The 26,867-nt window shown below is 55.3% G+C and overlaps 1 protein-coding gene and 1 long non-coding RNA gene across 6 annotated transcripts; one reads left to right on the top strand and one right to left on the bottom strand.

The window, feature by feature from the left end:
* Positions 1-531: 531 nt before the first annotated feature.
* On the top strand, positions 532-3,982 carry LOC122233594. The gene is made up of 3 exons (XR_006211226.1): positions 532-615; positions 3,193-3,575; positions 3,921-3,982. It is a non-coding gene; the product is annotated as an uncharacterized LOC122233594 (long non-coding RNA).
* On the bottom strand, positions 615-22,915 carry GPRC5C (G protein-coupled receptor class C group 5 member C). 5 transcript variants are annotated; one of them, XM_007091215.3, is made up of 5 exons: positions 22,830-22,915; positions 9,410-10,492; positions 6,496-6,590; positions 3,846-3,995; positions 615-1,911 (listed from the first exon to the last, which is right to left on the bottom strand). In XM_007091215.3, exons 2-5 carry the CDS (start codon positions 10,458-10,460, stop codon positions 1,879-1,881), a joined length of 1,329 nt encoding a protein of 442 aa, XP_007091277.1. In that variant the 5' UTR covers positions 10,461-10,492; positions 22,830-22,915; the 3' UTR covers positions 615-1,878. The 5 variants fall into 5 exon arrangements, with proteins under 5 accessions (XP_007091277.1, XP_042822681.1, XP_007091279.1 ...); XM_042966747.1 differs by lacking the exon at positions 22,830-22,915 and adding an exon at positions 17,919-18,190; XM_007091217.3 differs by lacking the exon at positions 22,830-22,915 and adding an exon at positions 16,573-16,976.
* Positions 22,916-26,867: the final 3,952 nt, after the last annotated feature.

Below are 26,867 nucleotides of genomic sequence, written 5' to 3'. Positions count from 1 at the left end.
CAAATATGTATTATGAAATCCCAGAAAAATTCTCAACGAACACACCGGGTTTCTGTGGTTATAATTCCTCACAGAGGATGAAGTCATCTGATTCTGAGCAGTGAGGGTCCAAACTACTCTGCTTCCAGCTGAGTGGCTGGTCGGTGTGAAATTTACCAAGGTCTGATGTCACCGGCAACAGGTTCTAGACTCTTCTAGTTTTTTCCCATTCCAGGCTCGTTTGTGATGTAGCTGGACCACTTGGGGGAAGGCACCTTCCTCCTAAAAACACACCTATTGTCTCCAGTTGGCCAAGGACTGGAGGGAGCAGAGCCACTGGGTGTCCCTAACTAAGCCAGGGTAGCCTGTATCTTTCAGGAGCCCATCTTCCCAAGCCTACGCATGGATCCCTGGAGGACTCAGGCTATGAACAAACCCACATTCACCGCAGGCTGCTCTTCGGGACTGCCTGGCGGGGCCAGGACTCACAGGAGACTATCACGTTGAAAAGCAAAGACAGTGCCTTTATTCACTGTGAGGGATCTTGGGGCCGCTAACCTAGATCAAGAGAAGCCTGAGGTGCACAGAGCTCCCCCTTCCCCTCCATCAGAGGGACGTAATGCACCATTCATGGAGGTAAGTAACCCAGTACAGGGATCGGTAATGGGGGGGGGGGGGGACGTGCTGTCACACACAGTCTATGGCTACTCTCTCTGCAGGACCTGTTAGCCCAATTTAGCTCCGGAAAAATATTCCAGTTAACAAAGGCACAGCCTGCTTAGGGGCAGGAGGGTAGCGCTGGAGAGCTGTGGGCGGACTACAGGGCAAGGTCAGGTCCTACTCTGGTTCTTTGCCTCACCCTGGGCCCCCAGAGGCAACTCTTGCGCTGAGCACTGAGCTCCAGCCATGCGCCAGGGGAGGCCCCCTCAGACCAGCCCGCTCTGTCTGGTACCTGAGGGCAGGACCAAGTCAGAAGACCTCGTCCCCACGAGTCTCCAGCTGTACACACATCTCCGTCCTCGGTGCCACCGTCATCAGGTCCTAAAGGATGCCCCCCCTCCATTCCCTCCGTGGCCATCAGGACCCTCTGGAGCATGTCATGGGAGAGAACACTGCCAGCAGAGATGTGTACCTCAGCCAAGTCCCAGTTCTGTGAGCAGTGGAGACCCCAACCCACGTGGCCTGGGACTCTCAACTGGCCCCTGAGAATGCGGCCCCAGACCCCACCTTGTGTCTCGATGCACCCCGGTCGGTTGCAGGTGGGGAAGGCATGGGGCTGTGGCGTAAAGGGGCACGTGAGGGAAGCACCAAAGGGGCTGAGACCCAGCACCCACAAGCCGCGAAGAGGAGCGGTGTCTGCGTAGGCCTCGGGCTGAGCTCTGTCCCAGCTCAGGGGCCTTCCACGGTCCAGGTGGCGGCAGGAGGCCCTGATGAGAAAGACGGGAGCCAAGTTCTGCCAGGGCTCTGCTCCCAACACTCACGGAGGAGATTCACCCAGGCGCAGGCGGGGCAAGCTGATGTTGGACACCAAAACAGCCGGAAGGCCCAGGGCGTGAAGACAGGGCATCTGAGGATGGCCATCTGGAGAACCACAGCATGGGGGCACACGGGCTGTGACTGGGGGGGAAGGGCGTTGACGGGGGACGGAGGCAGGCCTAGCAGTTCTGCAGATCCTTGTGGCCTCAGTCACTTGGGGACCAGGAAAGGCTGGGCTGGCCCTGGGGCCCCAGCCACACACCTCGGGGCTTCACAGGTACCCACTCAGTCCACTGCTTCAGGGTGGTGGCCTCCGGTCCCTCCCAGCTCCAATGACAAGGGCGGGAGAGGTGCTGGGCCCTGCCCAGCCTGGACAGAGGCCTGAGGACATCAGGACGGCGTGTGGTTCAGGGAGGAGGGCTTCTACCATCTTGTTTTATTTTGCGGGGACTGAGCCTAAAGCAACCAGAAAGAACAAGAGTCAAAGGGGACCCCCCCTACTGCTCGGGGCCCAAGCACTGACTTTTACTAAAAAAAGTGTCTGAGGCCCCGGGGGGGCTGGTGCAATCTGACATAGAAGGGAAACTCTGGGAGAAGTTTGTTTTTCTTCCGGCAACCTTTCTCTCCCTTCCAATAGAGACATTTGTTTTTTCCCTGCAACCGGTGTCAGAAAATAGCTTCTGACCAGCTGGGGAGAAACATTCCCAAGCTTGGGAGGGGCGGGTTTGGCAGCCCCTTTGCAAAGCCCTGAGCCGGTGTTCAAGGGTCAAAGCTCTGCGCTCATCCAGGCCCCGGCCACTGGGGCCTACTGGCCATCCCAGGGTAGGCCTAGGAAGATGGGTCTCAAAGACAACCTGGCTGGTCTTGGGGTGGCCACTTCTAGAGGCTGTGTGGCCTCTCTGGCTCAGTCTATTTACCTGTGAGAGGGCCCAGGACCTCGAAACCCCTAACTTGCCTCTAAGGCCCTGTCCAACCCTACAATGGCACGATTCTGGGATGCTGACTCCACAAAGAGGACAGAATACTGTCCTGTCCATCTTTCTGGACAGCTACGAGGTTTGAAATGACCTGATGTGGGGGCACCTGGGTGGCTCAGTCGGTTAAGCGTCTGACTTCGGCTCAGGTCAAGATCTCGTGGTTTGTGGGTTCAAGCCCCCCATCGGGCTCTGTGCTGACAGCTCGGAGCCTGGAGCCTGCTTGGGATTCTGTGTCTCCCTCTCTCTCTGCCCCTCCCCAGCTCACGCTCTGTCTCTCTCTCTCTCTCTCAAAAGTGAATAGACGCTAAAAAACATTTTTTTTTTTTTTAAATAAAAAATAAAATGAGCTGATGTGGAAAGGCTGTGTTTACAGTGAAGGACTGAGCAAGTGAACATGTTAATAACTGCCCAGGGATGAAACCAACCAGAACCGGCCGACCCTTTCCACCTTTGGAAACCCACTTTGTAAACAAGTCCCAGTGCACAGTGTGCTCTAATGGCACGAGGCGACGATTCTCCGCCTCGTCCCCTAAAGGACCTTGACGGCCATTGCCCCGAAGAGGGTCTGAAGTCGGCCTAGCTTCCCTTACCCACACCTTACCCACAGAGCTGCCTGATGGCGGGCCCCTGCCTTCCCTGCTCTGGCCTCACGTATGGCAGGTGGAGGGGGTCCTGGAGGAAAACTGCCTGATTTCAGATAAACCCAGAGCTGGACTAGACCCCACACAGGAGCTGGGCCCCAAATTCGTTCTAATTGCAGGGTTACCCAGGCTCAGCTGCAGACTCCTTCCCTGGGTACAGGCGTCAGCTACTTGCTTGCATGGAAGGAAACATCGGCAGCAGCTTTCACACGAACTGGATTTGGAGGGAGAAAGAGGAACCACCCACAGCCCGTAAAAGGAGGAGGCCCATTCGGTGACCAAGAGCCCAGGTCAGAAACGACATTCCCAGAGGAAGGGCTAATAAAGCAAAAACGTGTTTATTAGGCACCCTTGCTCCTCACAGAGGAGCAAGACCCAGGACAGACGCTCCTGAGAAACCTCTCGAGGTTGCAGGAATCTCTTGGAAGATTCCAGAAAGTGTTGGCACTGACTGGCCACCACCCCCAAGAAGAACACTATCTGGCTGGAGCATGAAGCTAAGGTGAGCTTCTCAACTCCACAAACACCGAGGATTCGGGGGGGGGGGAGTGGGGGGCCCTGGGACACCCCCCCCCTGCACCCGCCCAAACACTGGCAGACAGGGAGGGCTTTCCTGGCTCTGGGGCACAGTCGCCCGGAGCCACTGAGGGGTCAGGGAAGTAGGAGAGCAGTGGGCTCTTCTCCAGGGCCAGGTCCCCGCAGGGCCCTTCCCAAATCTGCCTGCCTTCTCCTGGCCGCCGACTCAGTCCCACACGTAGGGGTTTCTAAAGACCTGGGAGTTCTTGCCGTCTTTCGGCGATGTGGCTCCCTGGTGGCTCTGGGCCGCATACATGTCTTCGGCCCTCAGGGTGGAATTGGCACTGCCCATCACCTGGCTGTTGGCGGTGGCTCGTGGGAGGATGACGTCGTAAGCTCCTTCAGACTGGAAGGAAGGACAGGAGGTCTCACAGCCAGGTTCCGCCAGGGCGGACGCACAAACACTCTGCTTCCTGCGGGGCCGTGCCTGCCAGCTGCCCCCTCCCTGCTCCCCCCCCCCCGCCTCCCCCAGCAGTGTCCCCACTTCTGGAAGCGGAGGGGCTGGCCTCTGACCTCAAGCCTCACCCTGCAGAGCTCCAGGCCTCTAGACACAGAGGAGGCGCCTGTCACCTCAGACGGTCCTGGGGCTTCACAATGATTCTCCGAAGGACCCTTTGCTCAAGCCCCCTCCCTCCTGCTCCCAATGCCTTAGGGAAATCCTGGGGCCCAGTGGAGGGTGAACCACATACTGAGTGCAACTGCCTGCCTGGTAACGCTCCCAGGCGCCCGTCTCCCCAGACTCTTCCCGGAGGCCTCCAAATGGCACTACACCGCCTGGCAGTCACAGCTGCTGTCTGCCTGGCCGAGGACAGCCTTCGGTTAGCCCACGTTTCTCATCTTGAAGCCTGGGCCGGCTAGTCAGATGTGGAGACTTAAAACCCAAATTCTCGGGGCGCCTGGGAGGCTCAGTCGGTGAAAGCGTCTGACTCTGGGTTTCAGCTCAGATCAGGATCTTCAGGATCTTCGGATTCGTGAGTTCGAGCCCCACATCGGGCTCTGCACTGTTGGCACAGAGCCTGCTTGGGATTCTCTCCCTCTCTCTGCACCTCCCGCATCTCTCTCTCTTTCTCTCTCAAAATAAACTGAAGAACAAAAAAGCAAAACAAAAACAAAAAACCACACACACACACACACACACACACACAACAAATTCTCTGCCCGGAACCTGGCTAGAGCTGTGATGACCCTATTCCTGTGGAGGGGAGACAACTGTGGGGTGAGAAGGGCCCAGAGGCACCCGGCCCAGCTCTCACCCTGGAGGGAAGGTGAACTCCTTGCCCCACCTGCCTTATCGTTACAGAAAGACCCACCACGAAACCCCTGCCGCTTCAGGGTCCCAAGCCGCCTTCTGTCTCATCAGAACCGGCTGGTCCTTCCACTCGTTTGCACCCAGGTTCGGGCCCCAGGTGCTCCTCCTGCTGGTTTGCAACCCCCAGCTCCCCTGGGGGGACATCTAGCTCCAGGGACATCTAGATGGGTGGTTCTCCAACCTGGGTGTGCAACAGAATCACCTGGGCAGTTTGTTAAGCCACAGCCAACACCTAGTCAGGATCCAACCCAGTGGTGGCCTGGTAAATGTTTACCTGGGGTGAGGAGGGAGGGAACGTTCCACTGATTTCTGTGGGCGGGTACTCCCCATGTGGCAGATTCCAAGTTATCAAGATGATACCACTGAAGAGATGCTAACCACCAGCCCCATCCAGTTTGCATTTATAGCAAGTTCCCCGGTGATGGTAATGCTGGGGGCGGGAGGCGGGGGGGTTGAGGAATCTGGAGACCACGTTTTGAGAATCACCACATCAGAGGAAATATCCCTGTCCGTCCAGATCCTACCCGCAACTCAGGGAAGCAGGACTCAGGTGCACAGGTGAGTGAAGGGTGGCAAGGCTGGGGCATCCGCTGAAGGAAGGATCCAGGGGTGGGGGAGAGGGAGGGGTTCCACAGCCTCGGAGGCTGTAACCAGCAAACTCAATGTCCTTCAGAGACTCCCTCCCCTCCCAGTGCCCGGCTGCAGGTTCACAGGTTCAGCTTCGGGAGAAGGAAGGGTCTGGGACTGTAAGTTTCAGATGTTCACTGCACCCTGCCCCCCACCCCAGGGGCTCACGGCAGGGAAGGGGGGCGGGATGAGAACACCACCCCGCTGACCTCCCTCGTTTCCGGTTCCCAGCATCCTGCCAAGGCGGGTCACTGACCTCTCCCCACAGTGACTGCCAGCCCGGGAGAAGGAACATATATGGAGTGAGTGAAAATCTAAACCCCTGTCTTCCTGTTCCCACCCCCCGCTGGCTAATGGAGCATCTGGTTTCCAGAACCCACTGTTGGGGGGTGGGGGGGTGAGGTTGAGAGCTGCCTTCTCCTGCCTGTGGGGGGAAGGGAGCCTGGGCCCTCTTGGGACAGCTGTGGTCGAGGAGTTAATACTAACCTGGATCTGCTTTGGGGTCCTCTGTGCCTTTGGGGGCACCAAAGAATGACACCTACCTACCTACCTGGCTGAGACCTTCCTCTGTCCTTCCCTAAGCTGCTTAGGGTAAAGCTGGCACCTCCACCAGCTCAAAGAGGGCCTATTCTGCATTCTCCACAGCAAGGGACCCCAGTCACTGTGCGACGCTCCATGACACGGGGCAGGTCCCACTGCGGTGAAGCTGAGGGCGGTGTATACAACTCCGGAAAAAGGGCATCAGGAGCCCCGCTTGGTTCCCTGAGCCTGATGCATCAGAGGGAGAAGCCAGCCTTCTCCATCCATACCCCACCCCACCCTGCGCTGGCCACACGGCCTCTGCACCTGCCCGCTCAGGCTGGGCTCCGTGACCCCAGCAGGGTCACAGAGACCCTGGGACCCCACTCACCGGGCCTTTGTGCATCAGGGCCATCTCGGTGGGCTGGTACACACTGGTCAGCAGCTGCCCATTGTACCCGCTGTATGGGGACACCGGTCTCTTAGCTGCGAAGAAACACAGGAGCCGTTTGGAGGCTGGACTCTCAGGCAGGGCTCCCCAAGGGGAGCACACAGAGGGAAGCGGGGGGGTCTCACCTGCCCAGGGAGGACATCGAACCCAGGGAGGAAGCCTGGCCGGGGTTGGCCAGCTTGGAGGTAAGGCTGCAGGTGTGGGGGCCCCTCAAGAGCCCAGCATGCCTCTGTCGGGAATCAAGGCAAGCAGGATGTTGCCTGCCTTCCCCTCAGGCCCCCCTGCCGTGTGAGGACCACCCCCTCCCCCCACTTCAGCAAAGAAAACTGCTCCTGTCAGCAACCTCCACATCCCCATCCGCCCTGCGGGGCCAGAGGCCAAGAGGGGCACATGGGCCTTCGTTCGGCCGCCTTCCAAGATGGCCAGGCTCCAGCGCTGGCCTCTATCACTGCAGGCCAGCTGCTAGACACTAGGGTAGGCACAGCAGAGACCCCACAGCCTGAGACTCCTCACGTCGTCACAAAGCAGAACTGGATGCTGACCCTCCAGGACGCCACGGCCCAGAGCCCCACCAGGAGGACTGAGTGTACCTCCCGTCCTGTGGCACGCTGGCAAGTTTCCAGAATGATTTTCAGTTCCAGGAATACCTCCCCAGGCCTTGGCCCAGCTGGCATCCCGATCTGTTCTCCCCTGCTGGGGTTCCCAGGGTGTCGGAGGAAAGCTGCTGACCAACCCCTGGGGCCCGAGAGCAGGCTGTGCCTCAAGGAGAGGCGGGCGGCTGTCTGTCTCCTGCAGACTGATGGCCCGCGGCTCTGAGGGACCACAACTATACAGGGCTGGCTTCCTAAGTGCTGGGTCGGCTCCATTGATTTTTCCATTTAGAAAAAAAAAAAAAGAAAGAAAAAGAAAAACCCTCACAGCCCCAGAAGTGTTCGCCTTGAGAGGACAAAGGCTGAGTACTGCTGGGGCTTCTGGGCCAGGCAGCAGAGGTGGGCAGGGAAGGTCCTGCCCAAGTGTGCACACAAGCCCCGCCTCCCCCCCAGCCTCACCAATTGCCCCCTGCCCCATCCCCCTCCCCCGCAAAGCGCTTAATCGGTCCTGCTCGGGTATGTGCCCAGGGCCACCCCAGTGGGCAGATCAAAGGTCAAGTGCCAGGCAGGACAAGGATCACTCCTTTCCCCCAGATCGAGATTATGGGCGTCTCAGTTTGTAAAGAGGCAGGGAGTTCTAATTCTAGAGCTTTCCCTGCCTCTGGCTCGCACCTCTAGCAGAGACCCCAGAGCTGGTGACTGACAGTCGGGCATTAAAGCCTTAAGCCCCCAAACATCTTAATCAGCCCAGTCTGGGCGTGGGGGTCAGGGCTCTGTACCTCTAGTTCCTGGTCATGTCGGGTGAAGGGGCTGTAGCCAGCTGGCTAAGAAATCACGCGAGACCGCACGCCACAGGACACATCAGGAAAGGCGCGGCTCGTGGCACACAGTAGGTGCTCAGTAACGGCTAGACTAACAAATGCCAGAGAAATACTCTTCCCTTGGGAAACTGGGAACTCAACTGGCCAAGGGTCCCAGAGAATCATCCCCCACCCCACCCCCACTGCCTGCTTCTCCAGCTACTCCCAGAGGGGGCTTGGCACAGGCTGCAGAAACCTCACCCACCCCTGCCTCTTCCAATTCCAGAACCCCCTCAGCCCGACCCCTCCAAGGCTGTATGGCTGGCCGGCACCCCTAGTGCTGGGCTCCAACAGGACAGCCCCATCCCATTAACAAAGAGCCGTGACAGGAGCTTGGGGACAAGCCAGCTGGATAGTGGGTGCTGCTTAGACTGGTATGTGGCACAGAGTTTTTAATAAAATGAACAGAATCTTGGGATGCCTGGGTGGCTCAAGCAGTTAAGCGTCCGACTCCTGATTTCGGCGCAGGTCATGATCTCACGATTTGTGAGTTCCAGCCCCGCGTCCGGCTCGATGATGTCAGCTTGGAGTCTGCTTGGGTTTCTCTCTCGTTCTCTCTCGGCCCCTCCCCTGCTGGATCTCTCTCTCTCTCTCTCTCAAAATAAATAAACATTAAAAAAAAAAAAAGAAGAGGGGCATCTGGGTGGCTCAGTCAGCTGAGCATCCAACTTCAGCTCAGGTCATGATCTCATGGTCTGTGAGTTCGAGACCCACATCAGGCTCTGTGTTGACAGCTCAGAGCCTGGAGGTTGCTTCAGATTCTGTGTCTCCCTCTGTCTCTGCCCCTCCCCTGCTCACACTCTGTCTCTCTCTCCCTCTCTCAAAAATAAAGATTAAAAAAAAAAAAGAAGAAAATCTTAGCTGGGAAGACTTTTAACAGAAACCAAGACTATGAATGTATACCTAAGAGAAAAACAAGTCCTGGGAGGGTACTAACAATAGTAAAATAATGGCAATACACACAGCTAATAGCTAATACTTCTAGAGTACTTTCCTAGTGCCGAGCACATGCATGAATTTACTCCTCGCAAGAATCCTATTTAACAGGAACCATTATCAGCCCCATTTTGCAAGTGGGGAAACTGAGGCCTGCGGAGGTACACGATCAGTGGTTATCGTTCTAAAGACGGAACAGGAAAGAATGGAGTAGAACTGGGAAGACAGCTGGGTGGTGGAGGGGAGTTTTATCCGTGGTGTTTGAAATTTTAGAGTGAAAATACATTCATGAAAAAAAGTACAGGAAAAAAAAAAAACTTTTCAAATCTGGAATTCAGGGAGTTTCAGGCAGGAAATTACAGATAAACCCAAGAAACTTCCATTCTGCCCAGGAAAACAGCCCCGTGTCCTGCCACAAGCAGTGCAGAAGGAAAGACGGGCAGGTGGGGAGGGGATTCCTCCACTTACCTGAGGCCGGCTCGTCCATGGAAAAGGCCTTGTTCTCCACAAACATGCTCTGGCCTTTCTGCTCCTTCAGGATGGTCTCGTAGCCTACGCCCCGGGTCGGGTACATGTCCCCCTGGTAGCTTTGCTCTGGGCTGGCCTTGGTCACCTGGGAGACTTCAGGGATGATGTAGAAGAGGACAAAGGCCCAGGCATTGGCGGCAAGAGCAATGGCCAGCGTGGGATCGTCCCAGGTGGGACTGTTGTGCTGCTTGTTGCCGTAAGTGTACATGACAATCCACACCACCCAGATGGCGATGGAGGTGGCCGTGGTGAGCAGCACGAAAACCCCGTGCTTGCGCCAGCGCTTGAAGCGGCCACAAAGGGCTGGCCAGGCCCCCGTGAAGGCGCACAGCAGCAACAGCATGACGTAGATGAGCGCCATGACAAAGTCCATGTTGGCGATGGCACACGGGGAGGCCGTGGTCCAGGCAGCGCTGCCGTTGCCCGGAGGGCCGCCCTCGCCACCGCCCCGGACCAGCGTGATAATCAGCCACTCGGTATTGATGATGACCTCCACGAGGGTCAGCAGCACGGCCACGGTGAAGATCACCCAGCCCCGGGGCCCATGGTTCTTCCGGGCCAGGAAGTTGAGGGCAAAGACGTGAGCCACCAGGCAGGAGAAGCAGACGGCGAACAGAACTCCAAAGAGGAACCGGCGAGAGGCACAGGTGGAGAAGTCCGGCTTCACCACGCAGGCAAAGACGAGGCAGAAGAGGCCCAGGGTCCCCAGCAGAAAGAATACCTGGGTCCCCAGGAGGCTCCGCTTCTTGGTGTCCTGCACAAAGGGGAGGCTGGCCACAAGGATGATGGTGAGGACAAAAGTGGTAACAACGCCCGCCCCAGCCACTGCCTCCAAGACAATGCCCCAAGCCCCAGAGCGGTCACACAGGTTGTAGTAGAGGGGGTTGAGGTCCGGGCTGCAGCCGGGTGGCACATGATTCTGGGCCTGGGCCCCTGAGCATAGGAAGAGGGGCAGCCCCAGGCATGTCAGCAAGGCTTTAGGGATGGCCATCCTGGCTCCCAGGCCAGGCTCCAGCTGGGTCCCTAGAGATAGAGCAAGAAAAGGTAAAATCAGTCCTCCAAGGCCGGCCAGATTCGGACGCACGGGTCTCTTGCTTTCCCCTCTCCTGAACCAGGGCAGCCAGTGCAAGCTGATGACGAGACTGTCCCCTGAGCTTCAGAATCCTTCTTGACACAGAACTCCCGGGAGGCCTATCGACTGACCAGAGAGGCAAGTGAGATGAAGCCCATTTGTCATCTCTGTCCCTCGTCATGGAAAAGGAGAAAAGTGTCACTGAATTTTCAGGTTCCCTGTTCCCTTAGCCTATCCAGCATCCGAATATTCCCTGAGCTCTGGTAGCTGGTGTGAGGGTTTGTGAGCAAGTCAAAACCAAGCATACCACCCATTTAGCACTTTGTCTCTGCCCTGAGACTCCCAGAGTTCAACAGGCCCGATGCCGTGCCCCTCAACTCTGCCCCTGTGACACCCACGTCCATGGCCAATCTGCCACGTACTCATTCACGCAACGCGTACTTAACGAGCACCCGTGACAGGGTGCAGCCTGCGGCCAGAAAAGATGAAGAAGACAGTTCCCTTGGATTCCTCCCTGTCACCTCCCTTTTCTGCCCTTCATCTGCCCACTTTTCAGGCCAGCTCTCCTCTTCCGAATCCAAACTTCTTTGTCTAGCTCAATTGCTGGAGTCAAGGATAAAATAAACGAATTTCTCAGCTAGGGACTTAATGACTTCATGCAAAAATCCTCCTATGAGGCATTAACATTTTAAAAGCAAGAACCAGACAAGGGCAATGCAAGAACTCATCTATCATGGAAGACTTTAAGGCGCAGTGGCTAGAAGGCAAAAAAGAGATCTTTCATCCATACCAGGAAGGTAACTGATCACTCTACGTACTCCGCATCGCACCAGTCCCAACAGCGGCTCTACCAAGTGCTAAGCAGCAAAGAAAATGAAACCCCCGCTCTCAAGAACAGCTGGATGTTCCCTGTGTGAAGTGGAGGTCAAGAACGTGTCAGGTTCTTGAGAAATGAAACATCCAATCAGTGAGCTGTCCAAAGAGAGACTTTACATTTACCTGGAGAACATCTAAATGTTCTAAATGTTCTAAAGAGAGAATCTAATGTTCTAAATCTAAATGTTCTAAATGTTCTAAAGAGCCAAGTTCAAGGGTCTGGGTGGCTCGGTCAGTTAAGCCTCTGACTCTTGATTTCAGCTCGGGTCATGATCTCGCAGTCTGTGGGATCGAGCCCCGCATCAGACTCCACACTGACACCGCTGAGCCTGCTTGGGATTCTCTCTCTCCCTCTCTCTCTCTCTCTCTCTCTCTCTCTCAAAATAAATAAACTTAAAAAAAAAAAAAGCCAAGTTCAAAAATACTATGAAACGTAGGTACTGCACATCATATCACCCGTTATGTTCAAGTAACTAGTTGTAACCCTGCCTCTTCCTCTCTCACTTCTGGGGTCCTACAGAACCCTCCAGAAAGACAGCAACCAAGCTTTCCTGGGCTGATAATGACCGCTAGTGGCTCGTGGGGGAATGGCATGATCCTCCTCTTCCCACTTCCTTTCTTCCTCCTTTGGGGGTGGTGATACCTACCCCCGTATGTTTTCACCATCCCTGGTTAACCTGATCTCTCTTTTATTTATTTATTTATTTATTTATTTATTTATTTATTTATTTTGAGAGAGAGCGAGCGGGTGAGCGAGCAAGCAGTGAAGGGTCAGAGAGAGCGGGAGAGAGAATATCCAAGCCGGCTGTGCACTGTCAGCAGAGTCCGACGTGGGGTTCGATCCCACGAACCATGAGACCATGACCCGAGCCAAAACCAACAGTCAGATGCTTAACCAACTGAGCACCCAGGTGCCCCCCCCACCCCGTTACCCAATTTCTAACAGGTGAACAAAAGTCCTGTATCCCAGTCAGTAGAAACGTCGTCTCTCCATAATTGAGAAGTGGAAGAGTATTGTTACTGGATCAGGGAAAATAGAAACTCATGGATAAAGTGAAATTGACATAAGAAAAGTGCATCAATTTTCAAAGTCCTTTAATACATATCCTACAAGCCCCTTGAAAATACCGTCGATATCTCGACCTTCTGAGCTACTTCATTTTTCAGTTAAGCTTGCTATTTCCTTCCCCCAGATACGACCTATCGTTAACTCTTCATAAACTAACATCTTTACTGCGTTCCTAAAAAACTGCATGGTCACAGAGCTCAGTTTCTCTTAACTTGTAGTGCAAAAGCACCGTGCCTTCCCCTGCATCGACATTTAAATAAGCTTTTGTAGGAGACTTTGTGTAATCGTAAATCAATAACGCATAAACCATATTTACAAGTGCCGGAAAGAAAGAGCAGAGGATTCATGGGTAAGGAGGAACATTGAACCACTCCAGGGGATATAATTTGCAGATTACATGCTATGGGTTCCTAAGCATTTAACCCCATCTTGGGCGTTTGGGGCTCACAGCAAAGCAGCCAGAACTTGTGGTAAAGTTGGAGATGTGGAAGTGAGCCCTGAGAAAAGCCACTCCGATTTGGCCCCCAGGTATTTGCACATCTTCAAGCACTTCTCCCCCCTCCACCACCTTGCGCTGGGTCCCCATTTAGAACAGGTGATTATTCCAAATCAGAAAATATTTACTGTGCATCTGAGGGGGGAGGGGCCAGGGGAGGGAAGGGGAACAAAGCCCAAGCTCTGGAAACTACAAAGATGAACAAATACAGTCCCTGACTTGATGGTTTTTAAAATCCAGTAGGAGAGATAAGGTATGAGAAAATATGAGCCATAATAAGGTATGAGAAAATAAGTGCCCCACAACAGAATTTGCCTCTGGGGGGAAAAAGGTGCCACAAGACACAGAGGAGGAAGCCTTGCGCTGAGGGGTCAGAAAAGACAGAATGGAGAAGATCTTTCAACAGTGTTTTATTCAGTATTTAATCAACTTCAAGTATGAACTGAGTTTGTAAAGGGAGACTGCAGGTGGCTAGCGACAGACTAGAAATGCTACAGGGAAGGAGTTTGGGGCATTTTTCTGAAGGCAATGAGGAGCCACGGAAGGTTGGTTTTTTGCACCAAGGCGGCATAACCAGGGCTGTGCTTTACAATTTCAACCTGGCAAAAAGCACAGGCAATCGATTTGTTGAGGACACGTTCACCCCTGTTGAAAGATCAAGGCCAAAGGTAACAAGCCATAATGGACAGGTCTGGGAGATCGTTTCCAAAATAACATCTAAGGTTGGAGGTGAGGGGAAAGGATACCAATTCGCTACAAGTTCATATCTGATAACAGCCATATCATTACAAAAAAAACCCCAAGCCCGGTCCCATTTAGCTCTGCAACCCCTCTGTCATTTATTCTTCTGGGTCCATCTTGCTTTGGAGTACATGCCTTTACCCTGATGGCATCCAGCAGCCTCCTACCTTCTCAGCACTGCCAGTGTGGGAACTTCCAAAGAAGGAAACAGGAACTTGTTTCCTCTCCTCCTCCCCATCCCGGGACCAAACTGCCCAGGTGCCCTGAAACTTACCAGCCCCAGATGAAACAAACCATTCCCACCCTGATACAATCCATTTTTCTGATTCCCCTGGAAATTCAAGGGTGAGGGTAAACATAGGAATACAGCAACTCAGGCCTAGGGCAGCGATCCCTGGAAGCCAGCAGATTTAGAGCAGGAAGCTCAAAAGAGTTCAGCACTGGTCCTTTGACCTCCAGGAGTGCAGATTCAGCCAGTCAACCCATGCCATCTTTTAGATGGTGGAGAAGGGGGAAGGACTTTTTAGAAATGGACCCAGCTCTGCCTAGAGACTCTCCCTCCACCGGGTCCCTAAGCCCTGCACTTCCCAGCTGTCTTCTGAGCCTTGATGGTTAAAATTCTGTGTGTATGTCTCCCCTATGAGGCTGGAAGGTTTGGGAGGGCACTGGACAAGACCTGTTTATCTTAGCATCCTTGCAACACCTGGCGCTGTGCCTTGAACACAGGAGGCATTTAAAAAACATTCGCTGAACAGACTCGGTGCCCATTTCTCCCCTGCCTTCTTCATTCTGGAGTCACATCTCCTTGCTTCAAGATTCTCAGTGGGACCAAGGACGGGAGGGGGAGGGGGACTTCTTTCTGCCCCATGAATTTCTCCTACACCACCGCTGCGGCATAGCCCAGTCTCAGATTATTTTCTGGACAAAGGGGCCCTTTTGCTTCACCTCTCTGGAATCAGTCATACAAATATTTTTAATCACCTCTGAAATCGGCCTTTCCCCAGCTGAGCTACTCAGCCCCCAGCTCTGGTCTGAGTCAGCCCAATCCAGTTCCAGAATCCCCTTCCTCCCTCTTTCCCTCTCCAGGGGGAAGCAGAGAGGCCTCCAAGGCACCGGTGGGTTCAGAGGCCCAGCTGGCCCTGACTGGCTTGATCAGAGGCGGTCAGGCCCTCTCACCTTTCTGGAACAACCCCTTCCTCACCCCCTACCATTCACATCAGAATCTGAGAACACCTAGGGCCTGGGAGACCATCCTGAAGAGGGCACCATGGGCTTCTCACTGCCCCAGTCTGAATCTCTTAGGCTCAAGGATACAGAGTAAGATAAAGACACACAGCCAGTGGTTACATTTAAGGATGCCATGACCTTTGATAGCCCCCTCAAAGGCACCTAAGCTCACCCAGGGATACTACAGAACATCCTCCTACCTCCCCCTCCCCATCTGCCAGCACTGAGAAGACCAGCAGGAGAAACGCTAGGACCTACCTACAGTGCTCCCACCTCCTTCCCTTCTCCCTACTCCCCTCCCCCCCTTTCTGGAGTCCGGTACTTAGGTACTTAGGCCATATCATCTTACTCAGGTCCAGGGGTCTCCAGGTTGGGGAGGGAGGGGCTTCTGGGAATCTCATCCTTGACTCCACATCAAGTGGGCCTTTGGGCCAAAATTTCCTGAGTATTCTGAAACGTGGAAGTGTTCAATCCAAGGGTCTGCTCTGGAATGCCACTCTGGAATGTGCCCTACTTCCCAACATTCCCCCCCCCCCCAAACATAGAAAGACACAAGGTGGGGACCTCCAGAAGCACAAAACCCTATTGTGACACATTCTGGTCCCTGTGCTTTAGGATCAAGATCGCGACCTTTGAGATGACTGGCTTCTCCGGGGTGTATAACTGCTGGCGGGTGGATGGAGGGGCGCTACCCAACGCCCCTGCGGCCGCAAAAGGCCCTGGAAAAGCCATGGGGGTGGGGAGTGGAGCAGGGATCTAGAAGCCAAGCTGCCAGAAGTAGAGGCTCTTTGATGGTCTGATTGCAAACTTCCTACAGGAAGATTCGGAGAATTTCCCTCCCCGCTTCCTGGGGTCTACACCGGCGCTCCCCCGGCCTTCGGAACAGAATGAGCAGGGACCCAGCCTCTCTCACCGATTCCCTCCGGCCACAGAAGCCTGCCCTCCCCATCCACGGGCACCGGAGAGGGCGCCGGCCCATAAGTCACTGCTGACGGTGGACTCACGCAGAGAGGCGGCCGGAGTGGAGGGGGCACCGATTGTGGGGTTCGGGACAGCGCCGGGCTTCCCCCCACCCCCGTCCCCCAGCCGGCTCCGGTTTGGAAAGTTTCTGCGACCGAGCGGAGTTGGCGCAGTCCTCCGCCCCCGGTCCTCCGCCCTCGGGCTTCTGCCCGCACCCACCGCCAGCCAGCCCGACCCAGGCGGCGGAGGGGAGGGCGGAGCGGGAAGGCAGGAGTCCTTACCTGGGACGCACCGCCCGCCCGACTCTGCCACCTCCGGCGCCAAGCCGGGCGCGGGCGGGGGGAGAGGGACTCGGCGTGGGGCGCGGAGCCAGGCGCAGTCCTGGCCTGGGGTGGCGGGGCCCGGGCGGGGGCCTCGGGGCTCGGGGCGCAGGGCCTGCCTCTCCCCGGGACCTGGGCTGAGCTGGCCGCGCTCGGTCTCTCCTTCTAGCGCTGGCCTCTCCCCGCACTCGGCTCCTTTCTCCGGGCGAGGGTGGGCTGGCGCCGGCATCACCGTGACATCACCTCCATTCAAGCGCTTATCGGGCGGCCGCAGCGCTCCAGGTATGTGCAATCCGTTTGCACAGCAACAAAGCCCGTCCGGCCCTCCCCCAGCCGACTCACCTCCAGGCTCCGGCGAGGCGCACTTTCCGGCCGAGGAGGGAGCACCGAGTTTCTGGCGGAGCTGGAGTGAGTGTTGTTGCTGTTTACTGCCACGCCCCCGCCCGCGGGCGCGCGCACTCACGCGCACTCACTTTCCGGGCTCACCTCTCCCTCCGGAAAGCGGTTTGGGGGGCAGCCCAGCACACCTCGCAGGCGGGCTCTCCCGCCCCGCATGTCCCAGCGCGCACACACGGACAGGAGCGGGGGCCACCTCGGTGCGTCTCACCTAGCCTCCGTCACCTTCGTCCTGGCTCGCCCGAGAGGCACACGCGCCGGGCACAGCGCGCTGCTCACGGCTGGAGCGAGGCGCACACTCAGACACAAAGTCCGTCTTTGTCACGCCTTCTGCGCCCCCTCCCCTCCCCGAGCTTGAACACGTGGACACACCACACACCCACTGTCCGCCTCCTCCACGCGCGGCCCTTCCCCGGCCCCGGGGTCACCAAAGGTGCGTGGGAGGGCCAACCGCGAGCGTCCCTGCTGCGTGGGCCGGGCCCAGGTCCACCCGGGACAGTGAGCAAACGTCGCCCTGGGCCCGACTCCCCTGCGCCTGGATTTCCTGCGATCGCCCCAGACTCAGTCCAACTCTGAGCGCGCGCTCCCCTCCCCGCGTCCCCGTTCCCTGTTCCGACTTGTCCTAATTAGCCTTCACGGTCGTGTTCCCCGAGGTACAGTGTTTAACCCGGCCCCCGCGGTCCCTGCGCTCCGGGACGCATCGGCCCTGACTCCGAGTCCACCCCTCGGGACTTTTCCACGAGTTCAAATACCCTCCGCCCCTCTCCGCGCCCCACCCCCCACTCCCTGCCTCGGGGTGGATCGGCGGGTTGCCACCCTTTCCCCTCCGGCCCCAGGAATCAGCAGAAAGGGAACTACAGAAATGGGGAAGCGAAGCCAGTCTGGGACGTCTCTGGCCCAGTAAACAAGAGGAGATTTTCCGGCCGCCTTCCCCTGGGGCTGCGGGCTCCGCGGGCGCCCAGAGGGGCCTAGGTAGCCGGCACGGAAGGCCCGGAGGGGCCGCGGCGCACCGGGAAGGGAGAGGTTGTTGGGCCTGGCTAGGGCCCAGGGGACGCGGAGGGAGGGCAGGGCGCCGGGTCTCCGGGGTGCTGTTCTCGTGACGCCGAGTTGCCTGGGGGATCGCCAGCAGCGCGCGGTCGGAGCCAGCCGGTGGCGGGGCGGGCGGCGGGGTGTGTTTGCACAGCCTGCAGCGCCCGGGAGGAGGGGTAGCGGGGGGAGGGGAGGCAGCGGGTGTCCGGCGGTGGCCAGGTGGGGGGCGGGGGGGGAGGGCGCGGGGAAAGGTGAGGGGGTACCTCCGGGGCTGTTTGGGTGCCTCAATCTACGACCAGCAGGAGTCAAACTCCATGAATCACCGGGAGCTGCCCGAGCGATAAACCTCTGGCCTGCCCCTCCCCTCGCGCACCGGCTTTTCCGACTCCAGGAGGGAATGTTTGCTTAGCGGCCGGGGCTGGCGGTGGGGCCCTGGTTTTCTAGAACCTGCCTCCGTCCCTGTGCCTTGCCCTCGCTTGCAGGTCTGGGGAGTGTGGTGATCACTGAATTGTTTCCGTTCCTTTTAAATATTAAGAGGAAGAGCGCGTTCGGCTGCAAAGTTGTACCCTACTCCGTGTCTCCCTCCCGTGACTCCACCCCTGCCCCACGTCTCCCCGACCCTCCAGTGTCTGAGGGCGAGCCCAGAGTGACCCAGCAAGTTCTTCTGGCCTCTGACCAGTAGCTTTCATTAACAGGACAGCTAATGCCCAAATCAGTTTGCTGGGAGGGTTGCTCATTAGCATATGTGAAAAGCCAATTCTGAGCGCGAGTCGGGGGGCGGGGTTGGGGAAATGGGCTGGAAGCCGGTGAGCTGTGGATCCAACCCAACATCACAGTTTGCTTTCAAGCTTCTGGAACTCCTTCCGGGACAGAGGCCTCTCCCAAGAGGCAAGTCTACCCCCACCTCATTCCCTGCCCAGGCAGGGGTAAGGTTGGGGTATGGGGTGCCTGGCCACCCGATGGGAGTTTGGGAAGAGGCCTGCCAGCCTTGAGCAGTGGATAGCCGTGGAAATGTAGCGCAGTTTTCTGAGAGCGGTTTGCTGGGTCCCTTTTCACCCCATCTCACTCTGGAACAGGATCTGCCTTCAAAACAAGGCAAGGCCCTTGGGGCAGATGACCTGGCCCTTTCAGCCTCTAGGATCCCTGGGGCCCCCAGCTTGAGTCCCTTGAGCAGGGCCTAGCTGGATGTGGGGTGGCTAGATGGGAGGTCCAGATCTTGATTACCGCCCCCACCGCCGTCACTGCCCGCCCCGTGAGTCACGTGGTCGGGGGTCGGTGCTTCCGGACAGGACCAGCCAGCATTGGCTAGAAGGGAAGTTTTGCTTTCCAAGACTCCAGGTACAGGGTCCCTTGCACCCCACCCCCCATATGCCCTTCACCCAGTTTAATGACCCACAGGCATCTAAGCCTTTATGAACTCCCGCTTTTCACCAAAAAATAACACTTTGGGAAGCCATCCCTGGTGGATACTGCCCGCCCGCTGTTCAAAGAGATCCGGGATTGATGGATTGTGGGGGAGTGTCTAGCTCCCCGCCTCCCCTAATACAGTGCTTGAGTTCGTGCTGGGCCATCAGAACCACTTTTATCCATGGCTGCAATTGTCTGAGGGACTGACAAGGCCCGGGGGTCAGAAGCAGCTTTGCCACCTGCCAGCTGTGTGACCTGGGCAAGTCACCATATCTCTCTGGCACCCTGCCTGCACTTTCCTCTCCATGGGCATGATAACCCCTCCCCCACATCTCTCTGTAACATCCAGATGAAGCCCAATCTAGAATGTTCCTCGCACAGCCTGCCTCTCACAGGTGTCCAGAGGTCAGCTTCTCCTTTCCTGATGCACCCCCTCTGAACCTTAGTCCTGTCAGCTAAAAGTGCCCAAACTCTTCTAGAACCTGCATCTCTGACCTTTCAATTCTGTTTTACGGTTATCAGAATAACCTTATGCTCTGGGCCTTCACCTCTGCTTTTCCTTCTTCCTCCAACATCCTGTCCTTCCTGTGACCAAAATTTTTACAAAATCAACTCTGCCTCAAAGCTCAGCTCCAGGCTCCCTCTGTGAAGCTTTCCTCACCTTCCCCAGAAAGAACCCTGGGCCTTGCCCCTTTACGCACAGCCCATCATGCATCGTTGATGTATCATGACCCTAGTGTACCTTCATCAAGCTTGTTAACCGTTGTCCGCCCCCCCCCCCTCCACTAGACTGTGCCTTTCACAAGAGGGAGGCATGTCTCACTCATCTGGGGTCCCCAGCGTCTGGCCCAGAGTCTGTCACGTGGTGGTGGCTCCATTGTTTCAAGGTCAGGACAGTAGCAGCAAGAGTTGAGATGCAGCCCCTGGAGGGTGGTTCCCTGCAGACCTTCCCCTCACAGCAGGGGCCTTGCAAACAGTGTGCACCTTCCCTGCCCAGAGCCGGAGGCCTTGGGAAGCAGGCAAGCCCCGGTGCCTTCTGGAAAAGTCCGTCTCCCCCCAACCCCCGCCCCGGGGCCAGCAATGCCCTGCATTCCATGTCCTGGCTTGGGGCACCGGGTGGCCAGGGGAGGCTAGAGTTCAGCTGTGCTTCCTAGAGAGACCCGCTTGCATGAGTAGCATGAGTCCTGGATGCAACTTCAGCTGGCGGAATCACTCTCAGCAGTCATTTCCACCTCCCCGTCCCTGGGGGTCGAGTGCCCTTGGTCTTGTGGCCTGGCCCCAGTGAAGCGAGAACAGTTTCTCATTGAGCTGGGGGTGGGGCTCTTGGATCCCTGACAGGTAGGTACCTGGAATCTTGTGCCAGGCGGCTGGGTGCCCCACAACTGGCTGATAAACAGATGGTGCGTTTGACTTCTCCTTGCTCCCAGGCTCCATATTAACTGGTTACTGCCCAGGCTACTCTGTCTGGCTAAGTCTCCTTTTCTCTTAGGCTAATAGGAATGGTGCTTGAAATAGTAGGTGCCCCCTGGGTTTTTTTGTTTGTTTGTTTGTTTGTTTGTTTGTTTGTTTGTTTTTAAGGACCCAGGTACCAAGGTAGCACCTTAAGAAATAGGAAGCCAGGGTCCTGGGAGCAGGCAAGTTAAACACTAATTCACCACAACTGGCTGCCCATGGATGATCCCTCTGGAATTGTACCCGGAAGTGGGCTTTGGGCAGAGCCTGCTGGAATGTCACCTGACGCCAGGCCCATCCACATTGGCCACAAATCTGCTTCTGCCAACCGCCACCCCCCCCCCCCCGCCCCGCTGCCTCTGGCCATGGCTCAGTGGCCACTAACCAACTCCCAGTGGAGAAGAGATCTGGATTTTCTGAGTGCCCAGGTCTGGACAGTAGCTGTCAACAGGCAGTAACTCTAGGAACCAGGGTCAAAGCAGAAGGCCCAAGGATTCAGGCCCCTCGGCCCACCAATCCCTTCCGAAACCAAAAAAGAAATGTATACGCAGTGCCCCATCTAGCTCCCTGTTACCTTCAGGAAGGGTCTCCCGCCCCCCACATCTGAGAACATTTCAGGGACAGGATATCCTTCACCTAGTAGCAGCTAAATGGCCCCAAACTGGTGACCTCACTTGCAGCTTTCCTACCACTCCCCAACACCACCAGTCACCCTGCAAACCTCTGTCCTTTGGGGGACATTCCCTGCCTTCATCCTGGCACTCTGCTGACACCTTCCCTGGTTCCCACTGTCTTGAAGTGAAAGACTAAACTTGCTCGCTCGGCATTCAAGGCCTCTGCAACCTGCACTCAACCCAGACACCAGCCTCATCCCCTTCCTTTCCCCTATAGGAAATGGCCACTCTGGCCCGAGAGTTCAGCTCCCAAGTCCAGTCAGCTCCGGACTTGCCTTCCTGTGGCTTTACTCAGGCTGCCCCCATTCTCTGTCCAGGATGCCCCCTCTGGGTCTCTCTGAACCAGTCCCCGTTCAAAGTCCTGTGCTCCTCACAGAATGTTTTGCTGGTGACCCCACCCCATGGCTCCCCTAGAGCTCCCCATCTAACTTGAATTTGCTAATCTGGCATTGCTCTGCGTTGTTCATTATATCTTCTGCCTAAACATCTTGCCTCTCTAACCCCCGATAGGCTTGGTGGGGAATGGCTTCTGATTTCATTCAAAGCTCCAGGATAGTGCTTTATACACACAATTCAAAAAGGCAGTAAATATCAGCAGAATATTGGATTGACTGGCCAGCAACTCAGTGAGGCTGCCTTCTTGAAGAGAGAGGTCAGGTTCAGGGTTTAGCCTTGGCCTTGCAGCTGTTGTGAACCATGTACTCAGATCCCTGCCTCCCTCTGGGCCAGAAATCCAGGCCAGGAAGTTCAGAGAAAAGCTAGGTGGTCTGATATCGCAGTACTCATAATGGCTTGCTCCTGTAGAACACTTTTAAGTGTCTTCTCTATATATTTGATCCTTACAGCTTGATGAGTTCAATAGAGCCGATATCATTACCTCCATTTTACAGATTTAAAGACTGAGGCCAAGCCCTGGATTAAAACCCATTTGTTGGAATGCCACTGGATTGCCCGTCTCCGGGCCATGCTGCAGAGAGCCTTTGTCACCTCTCATACGGCTCTTTCCTCTTCTGCCTTAGTAATGAACGCATCTTACAGGTAGAAGCTCTTTGAAGGAAAGATGGGTATCTGACCCATCTCTGTTCCCTTGGTGCCTTGCCCATAGTAGGGCTTCAATAAATCTTTGGGAGGGAATAAGTAGGTGAAGGATCTGGACAGGCCTGCACAGGAGAAGGACACTGGCCACAGAGCACCTGGCATCGAGTGCACAGCCAGCCTCTTCTCAGCTACCCTTTCTTCTCGGGACAGTCCCTTCGCTTCAGAAGCCAGCCTCATGGCAATGCTGTGCTGAGCAGTTGCCTGGCCTATGGCAGGGCCATGTGTCTCCCTCTCGAGGCCTTTCTTCCTTCTCCAACCCTGTTCTCCGGGTGGCTGCTGGCCCCTACAGTCACTCACATCCCCTCTGCACACAGGGCAGCCTGCCTTCGGAGCCACTCAGCCCTTCACCAGCCCCCGCCAGCCACCAACACAATTCATTCAATGGCATTCAAAAGACCCAGTCGCAGCCCACAAACCCCTGCCGATCCCCACCCCCCCACCCGCCTGGGATTTGAGGGCACCCTGACTCTCGAACTCAGCCAGGACCCGGAGGTGAGGGAGAAGGCCGGGGTGCCACGGGAGAGTCACACACGCCACACTCACCACGGATGGCGGGCGCTCCAGCCAAGCTGGCTTCTGGGCAGCGTCCAGTCCCCGCTGATCCCCCCGGCGCTGCTGGGGCCTTGACTCTGTCTCCCTTGCCGGAAGCCCCGCTGCGGTGCGGCCGGAGGCTGCCGGGAACCCAGCCCGGCTATTCTGGGAGTGTGATGGGGCTCCGGGCCGCCTGGCAGCAGCTGAAATTTCAGCCCCTTTGGTTTCCACACTGTTCTTCTCCTCCCCTCTGATGATAAGGCAGAGTTCGGTCATTATGCCAAGTTCAGAACCACTGATGATGCATTTGAGGGTCTTAATAGCAGCTGTGGTTGTGCTAAAGTGGGACCTGGCCGTAAACCGCCGTACTCCAGCCCGCTGATGCAACGGCCTGCGTTTTCGCTATCAGTCATCCAGACCGTGGCCCTGCTTGTTCACTTTTACAATCGGCCTCATACCCACCGTGCCGCATTAACCCCTGCTCGGGCTTTCGGACACAGTCCCTCCCGATGAAAGCCAGTCGTGGAATCCCTCCGAGAGCCTGTTTCCTTCCTTTTTTCTTTTCTTTTAAAATCGACACTGCAGGATTTGATTCTGCAATGTAAGCAATAAAGTATGAAGTGTGAGTTTGGGTGACATAAGGTTAGAGTCATAATCAAACCCAGTTACAACAAAGTTAAGCCCCCTGTGATTAACCTGTGTCTCGATAGCCCCTGTAGAAGCCCCCGGAGATGATGGGGCCGGCTTTATTATCCTCGTGTGGAAACTGGAGGCCAGGATAGGAGCACAACCCACCCAAGGTCACGTGGTGAGGGACAGAAGGCTTATGTGTGGCATTTGACCTCCTGTCATGAAACTGTACTTTTAGAACTAGAAAGAGCCGCAGAGTTGTCCAGAGAGCACAGAACTTGCTCACCTGTGACATGGGGTGGTCATCCCTGCCCCGTGGGATTGCTGTAAAGATTATGCTAAACCACACATCCGAGAGAGCCCTTGGCTGGAATGCCCATGATTTGGGACGCTCCGGCCCCAGGCTCATCTCCCTCCACTCCCCGATCGCGTAGGGAGAGAGCATCTTACAAAAACGGTGGTGAGGCTGGTTCTTAGACTTTCTCCAACCTTGTGTTGCACTGTTCGTTTAAAAAGCAGATTTCTGTGGGAATGCAAGCTGGTGCAGCCACTCTGGAAAACAGTATGGAGGTTCCTCAAAAAACTAAAAATAGAACTACCCTACGACCCAGCAACTGCACTACTAGGCGTTTATCCAAGGGATACAGTTGTGCTGTTTCGAAGGGACGCGTGCACCCCCATGTTTATAGCAGCACTATCAGCAATAGCCAAAGTATGGAAAGAGCTCAAATGTCCATCGATGGATGAACGGATAAAGATGTGGTATATATATACAATGGAGTATTACTCGGCAATCAGAAAGAATGAAATCTTGCCTTTGCAACTATGTGGATGGGACCAGAGGGTATTATGCTAAGCAAAATTAGTCAGAGAAAGACAAATATATGACTTCGCTCATATGAGGACTTTAAGATACAAAACAGATGAACATAAGGGAAGGGAAACAAAAATAATATAAAAACAGGGAGGGGGACAAAACAGAAGAGACTCATAAATATGGAGAACAAACTGAGGGTTACGGGAGGGGTTGTGGGAAGGGGGAGGGGCTAAATGGGTAAGGGACACTAGGGAATCTACTCCTGAAATCATTGTTGCACGATATGCCAACTAATTTGAATGTAAATTTTAAAAAATTAAAATTCAAAAAACATAAAAAAAATTAACAAACTTATTAAAAGCAGATTTCTGGGTCCCACTCTGGATATCGAACCTAAGTCTCTAAGCCAAGAAGCCTAAGAGTGGTTGTCCAAGGTGCACACCCCCCAAGTGCACGCTGACCTTAAGAACCAGTGAGGCAAGGTTAAACCAAGAATTGTTCAAGTCAGCTATGAGGAAAGGAAGGTGAAATACAGGCAAAACACAGAAGGCCTGCATGCTCCATGAAGGATCGGGTTCACTGCTGCTGGGGAATGAGGGACTTAGGAGGATGAACTTGGAAGGGGCGGGTGTGTGTGTGGGGGTGATAGGGAAGCACAGATCAGATCCCCAGGGGAAGTGTTCCAGGAAACAAGCACCTTGTGGTTTTCTCTATTCCTCCCCACACCCACCCTTGGCCCTTCCTGTGTTAAAGGCATGATTAAGGGTCAGGAAGTTACTATGGCTGGCGGGGGGCGGGGGGGGGGCCTGGGTGGCTCAGTCGATTAAGCATCCGACTCTTGGTTTTGGCTCAGGTCATGATCTCGGGGTTCTTGGGTTCGAGCTGCGCTGACAGCATGGAACCTGCTTGGGATTTCTCTCTCCCTCTCTCTGCCCTTCTCCCTCACTCTCTCTCTCTCTCTCTTAATAAATAATAAATAAATAATAAATAAACTTGAAATAAATAATAAATAAACTTAAAAAAAAAAAGGAAGTTACTATGAGGCTTTGCCTCCTTTGTCTTGCCCTCCTGCCCTTTCCCCTAATATTTTCCAGCCCTGCCTGAAGTCATTCCAATTAGGGTGACGTTCCTCAGTGTTTAAGGCTCATTCCGATTCTCTTTTAACTAGTACTCCAGACGATGGTTGTGCTAATAAAGTTTAAAAGCCACCAAAATACAAATCTATCTTTTTTTTTAGTTTATTTATTTTTGGGAGAAAGAGAGAGACAGTGCGAGCAGGGAAGGGGCGGAGAGAGAGGGAGACACAGAATCCAAAGCAGACTGCAGGCTCTGAGCTGTCAGCACAGAGCCCAACGCGGGGCTCCAACTCATGAACCGCGAGACTGTGACCTGAGCCGAAGTCGGACACTTAACCAACGGAGCCACCCAGGCGCCCCGCCAATGAGATTCTTAACACGGGCAATTTTTAAAAGGGCACTTTTGGTCCCTGTTAGGACCATCCAACATGCACAGAACGAATGGTGGTCAAGGGATTTAACCGACTGAGCCATCCAGGCGCCCCAAAATGCAAATCTATCTTGAATACAAGCACACATTCACCGGAGGGAAATGTGACGAGAAGGACTGGGGGCCGAGAGGGCATGTGGTCACACAACAGTCTGGTTAAGTGGACGCAACCCTGGGAACTGGGTCTCGATGGAGAGACAGGCAGCGAGAGTGCAGGGCATGGGGTCCCCAGTGGGGGCAGCACTACAGTGAGGAGCTCCTCAGGTCGCTGGACTCTTGTCTGTTGGAAGGTGAGGATCCCGGAGGCGGGAAGGGGGCTCGATGTGAGCCAGCCCCCACAACAAGCCCTCACAAACCCTTTTTCTGGAGCTGACCCCTTGTAGGTTTCCTCTTCCTGGAGGTCAATGGCAGCGATCATTGAGTCATTTTCTGTTGGTGTCTGGCCTTGCCCCTTCTCACCCAACCTTCTCTTTCTAGAAATGGTAAGGCTCCAGAGAAAAAGCAAATCAGCTGAAGAGCCTTTGGCTGCTCCCATGGGGCATTTGGGGTCACGATGAAGTAGGGGAGGGAAGAACGATTTTCCCTCTATCCTTCTAGGTCCTCTGCCAGGAACTCTGTGACAAAAGACACATTAATAAGAGGGAAACAAACATGTATACATGGGAAATGAGTAACTCCAAGAGGTGGCCTAGAATTCAGGCCTTAAATACTATCTTCAGCTAAAGGCCAAAGAAAGAAAGGCGTGGGGGGAGGCCAGTGGTGGGGAGGTGACCAGGAAAAGTCAAGTAAATAGGAGTTGACGTTTGTTATGCAGATTGTGCAGGTGTCTCTCCCGAGATAAGATTCCCAGGAATTTAGAGTCTAGTCTTTCTCTTCCCGGTACAGAGAGGGCGACACCCTTACAGATGGAGATTTCCTTTATAAATGTAAATTTTCCCTTACAAAAGGGTGACTCTGACAGTTTCCAGAGCTTCTCCAGGCGTCTGCTGTTTCTCAAAATTATCAGCTCAACATAATCCTTATGCCATAGAGGCGTATTTTGAGGCGGCCCGCTCTGCCACTCTTCAGTGACAGTTTGGGAAGAACCACACCAAGCT

This window comes from Panthera tigris, chromosome E1 (genome assembly GCF_018350195.1).
Source record: "Panthera tigris isolate Pti1 chromosome E1, P.tigris_Pti1_mat1.1, whole genome shotgun sequence".
NCBI classification, from domain to species: domain Eukaryota; kingdom Metazoa; phylum Chordata; class Mammalia; order Carnivora; family Felidae; genus Panthera; species Panthera tigris.
Note: the sequence above shows the minus strand (reverse complement) of the source record. Positions and strands in the feature narration are given on the sequence as shown.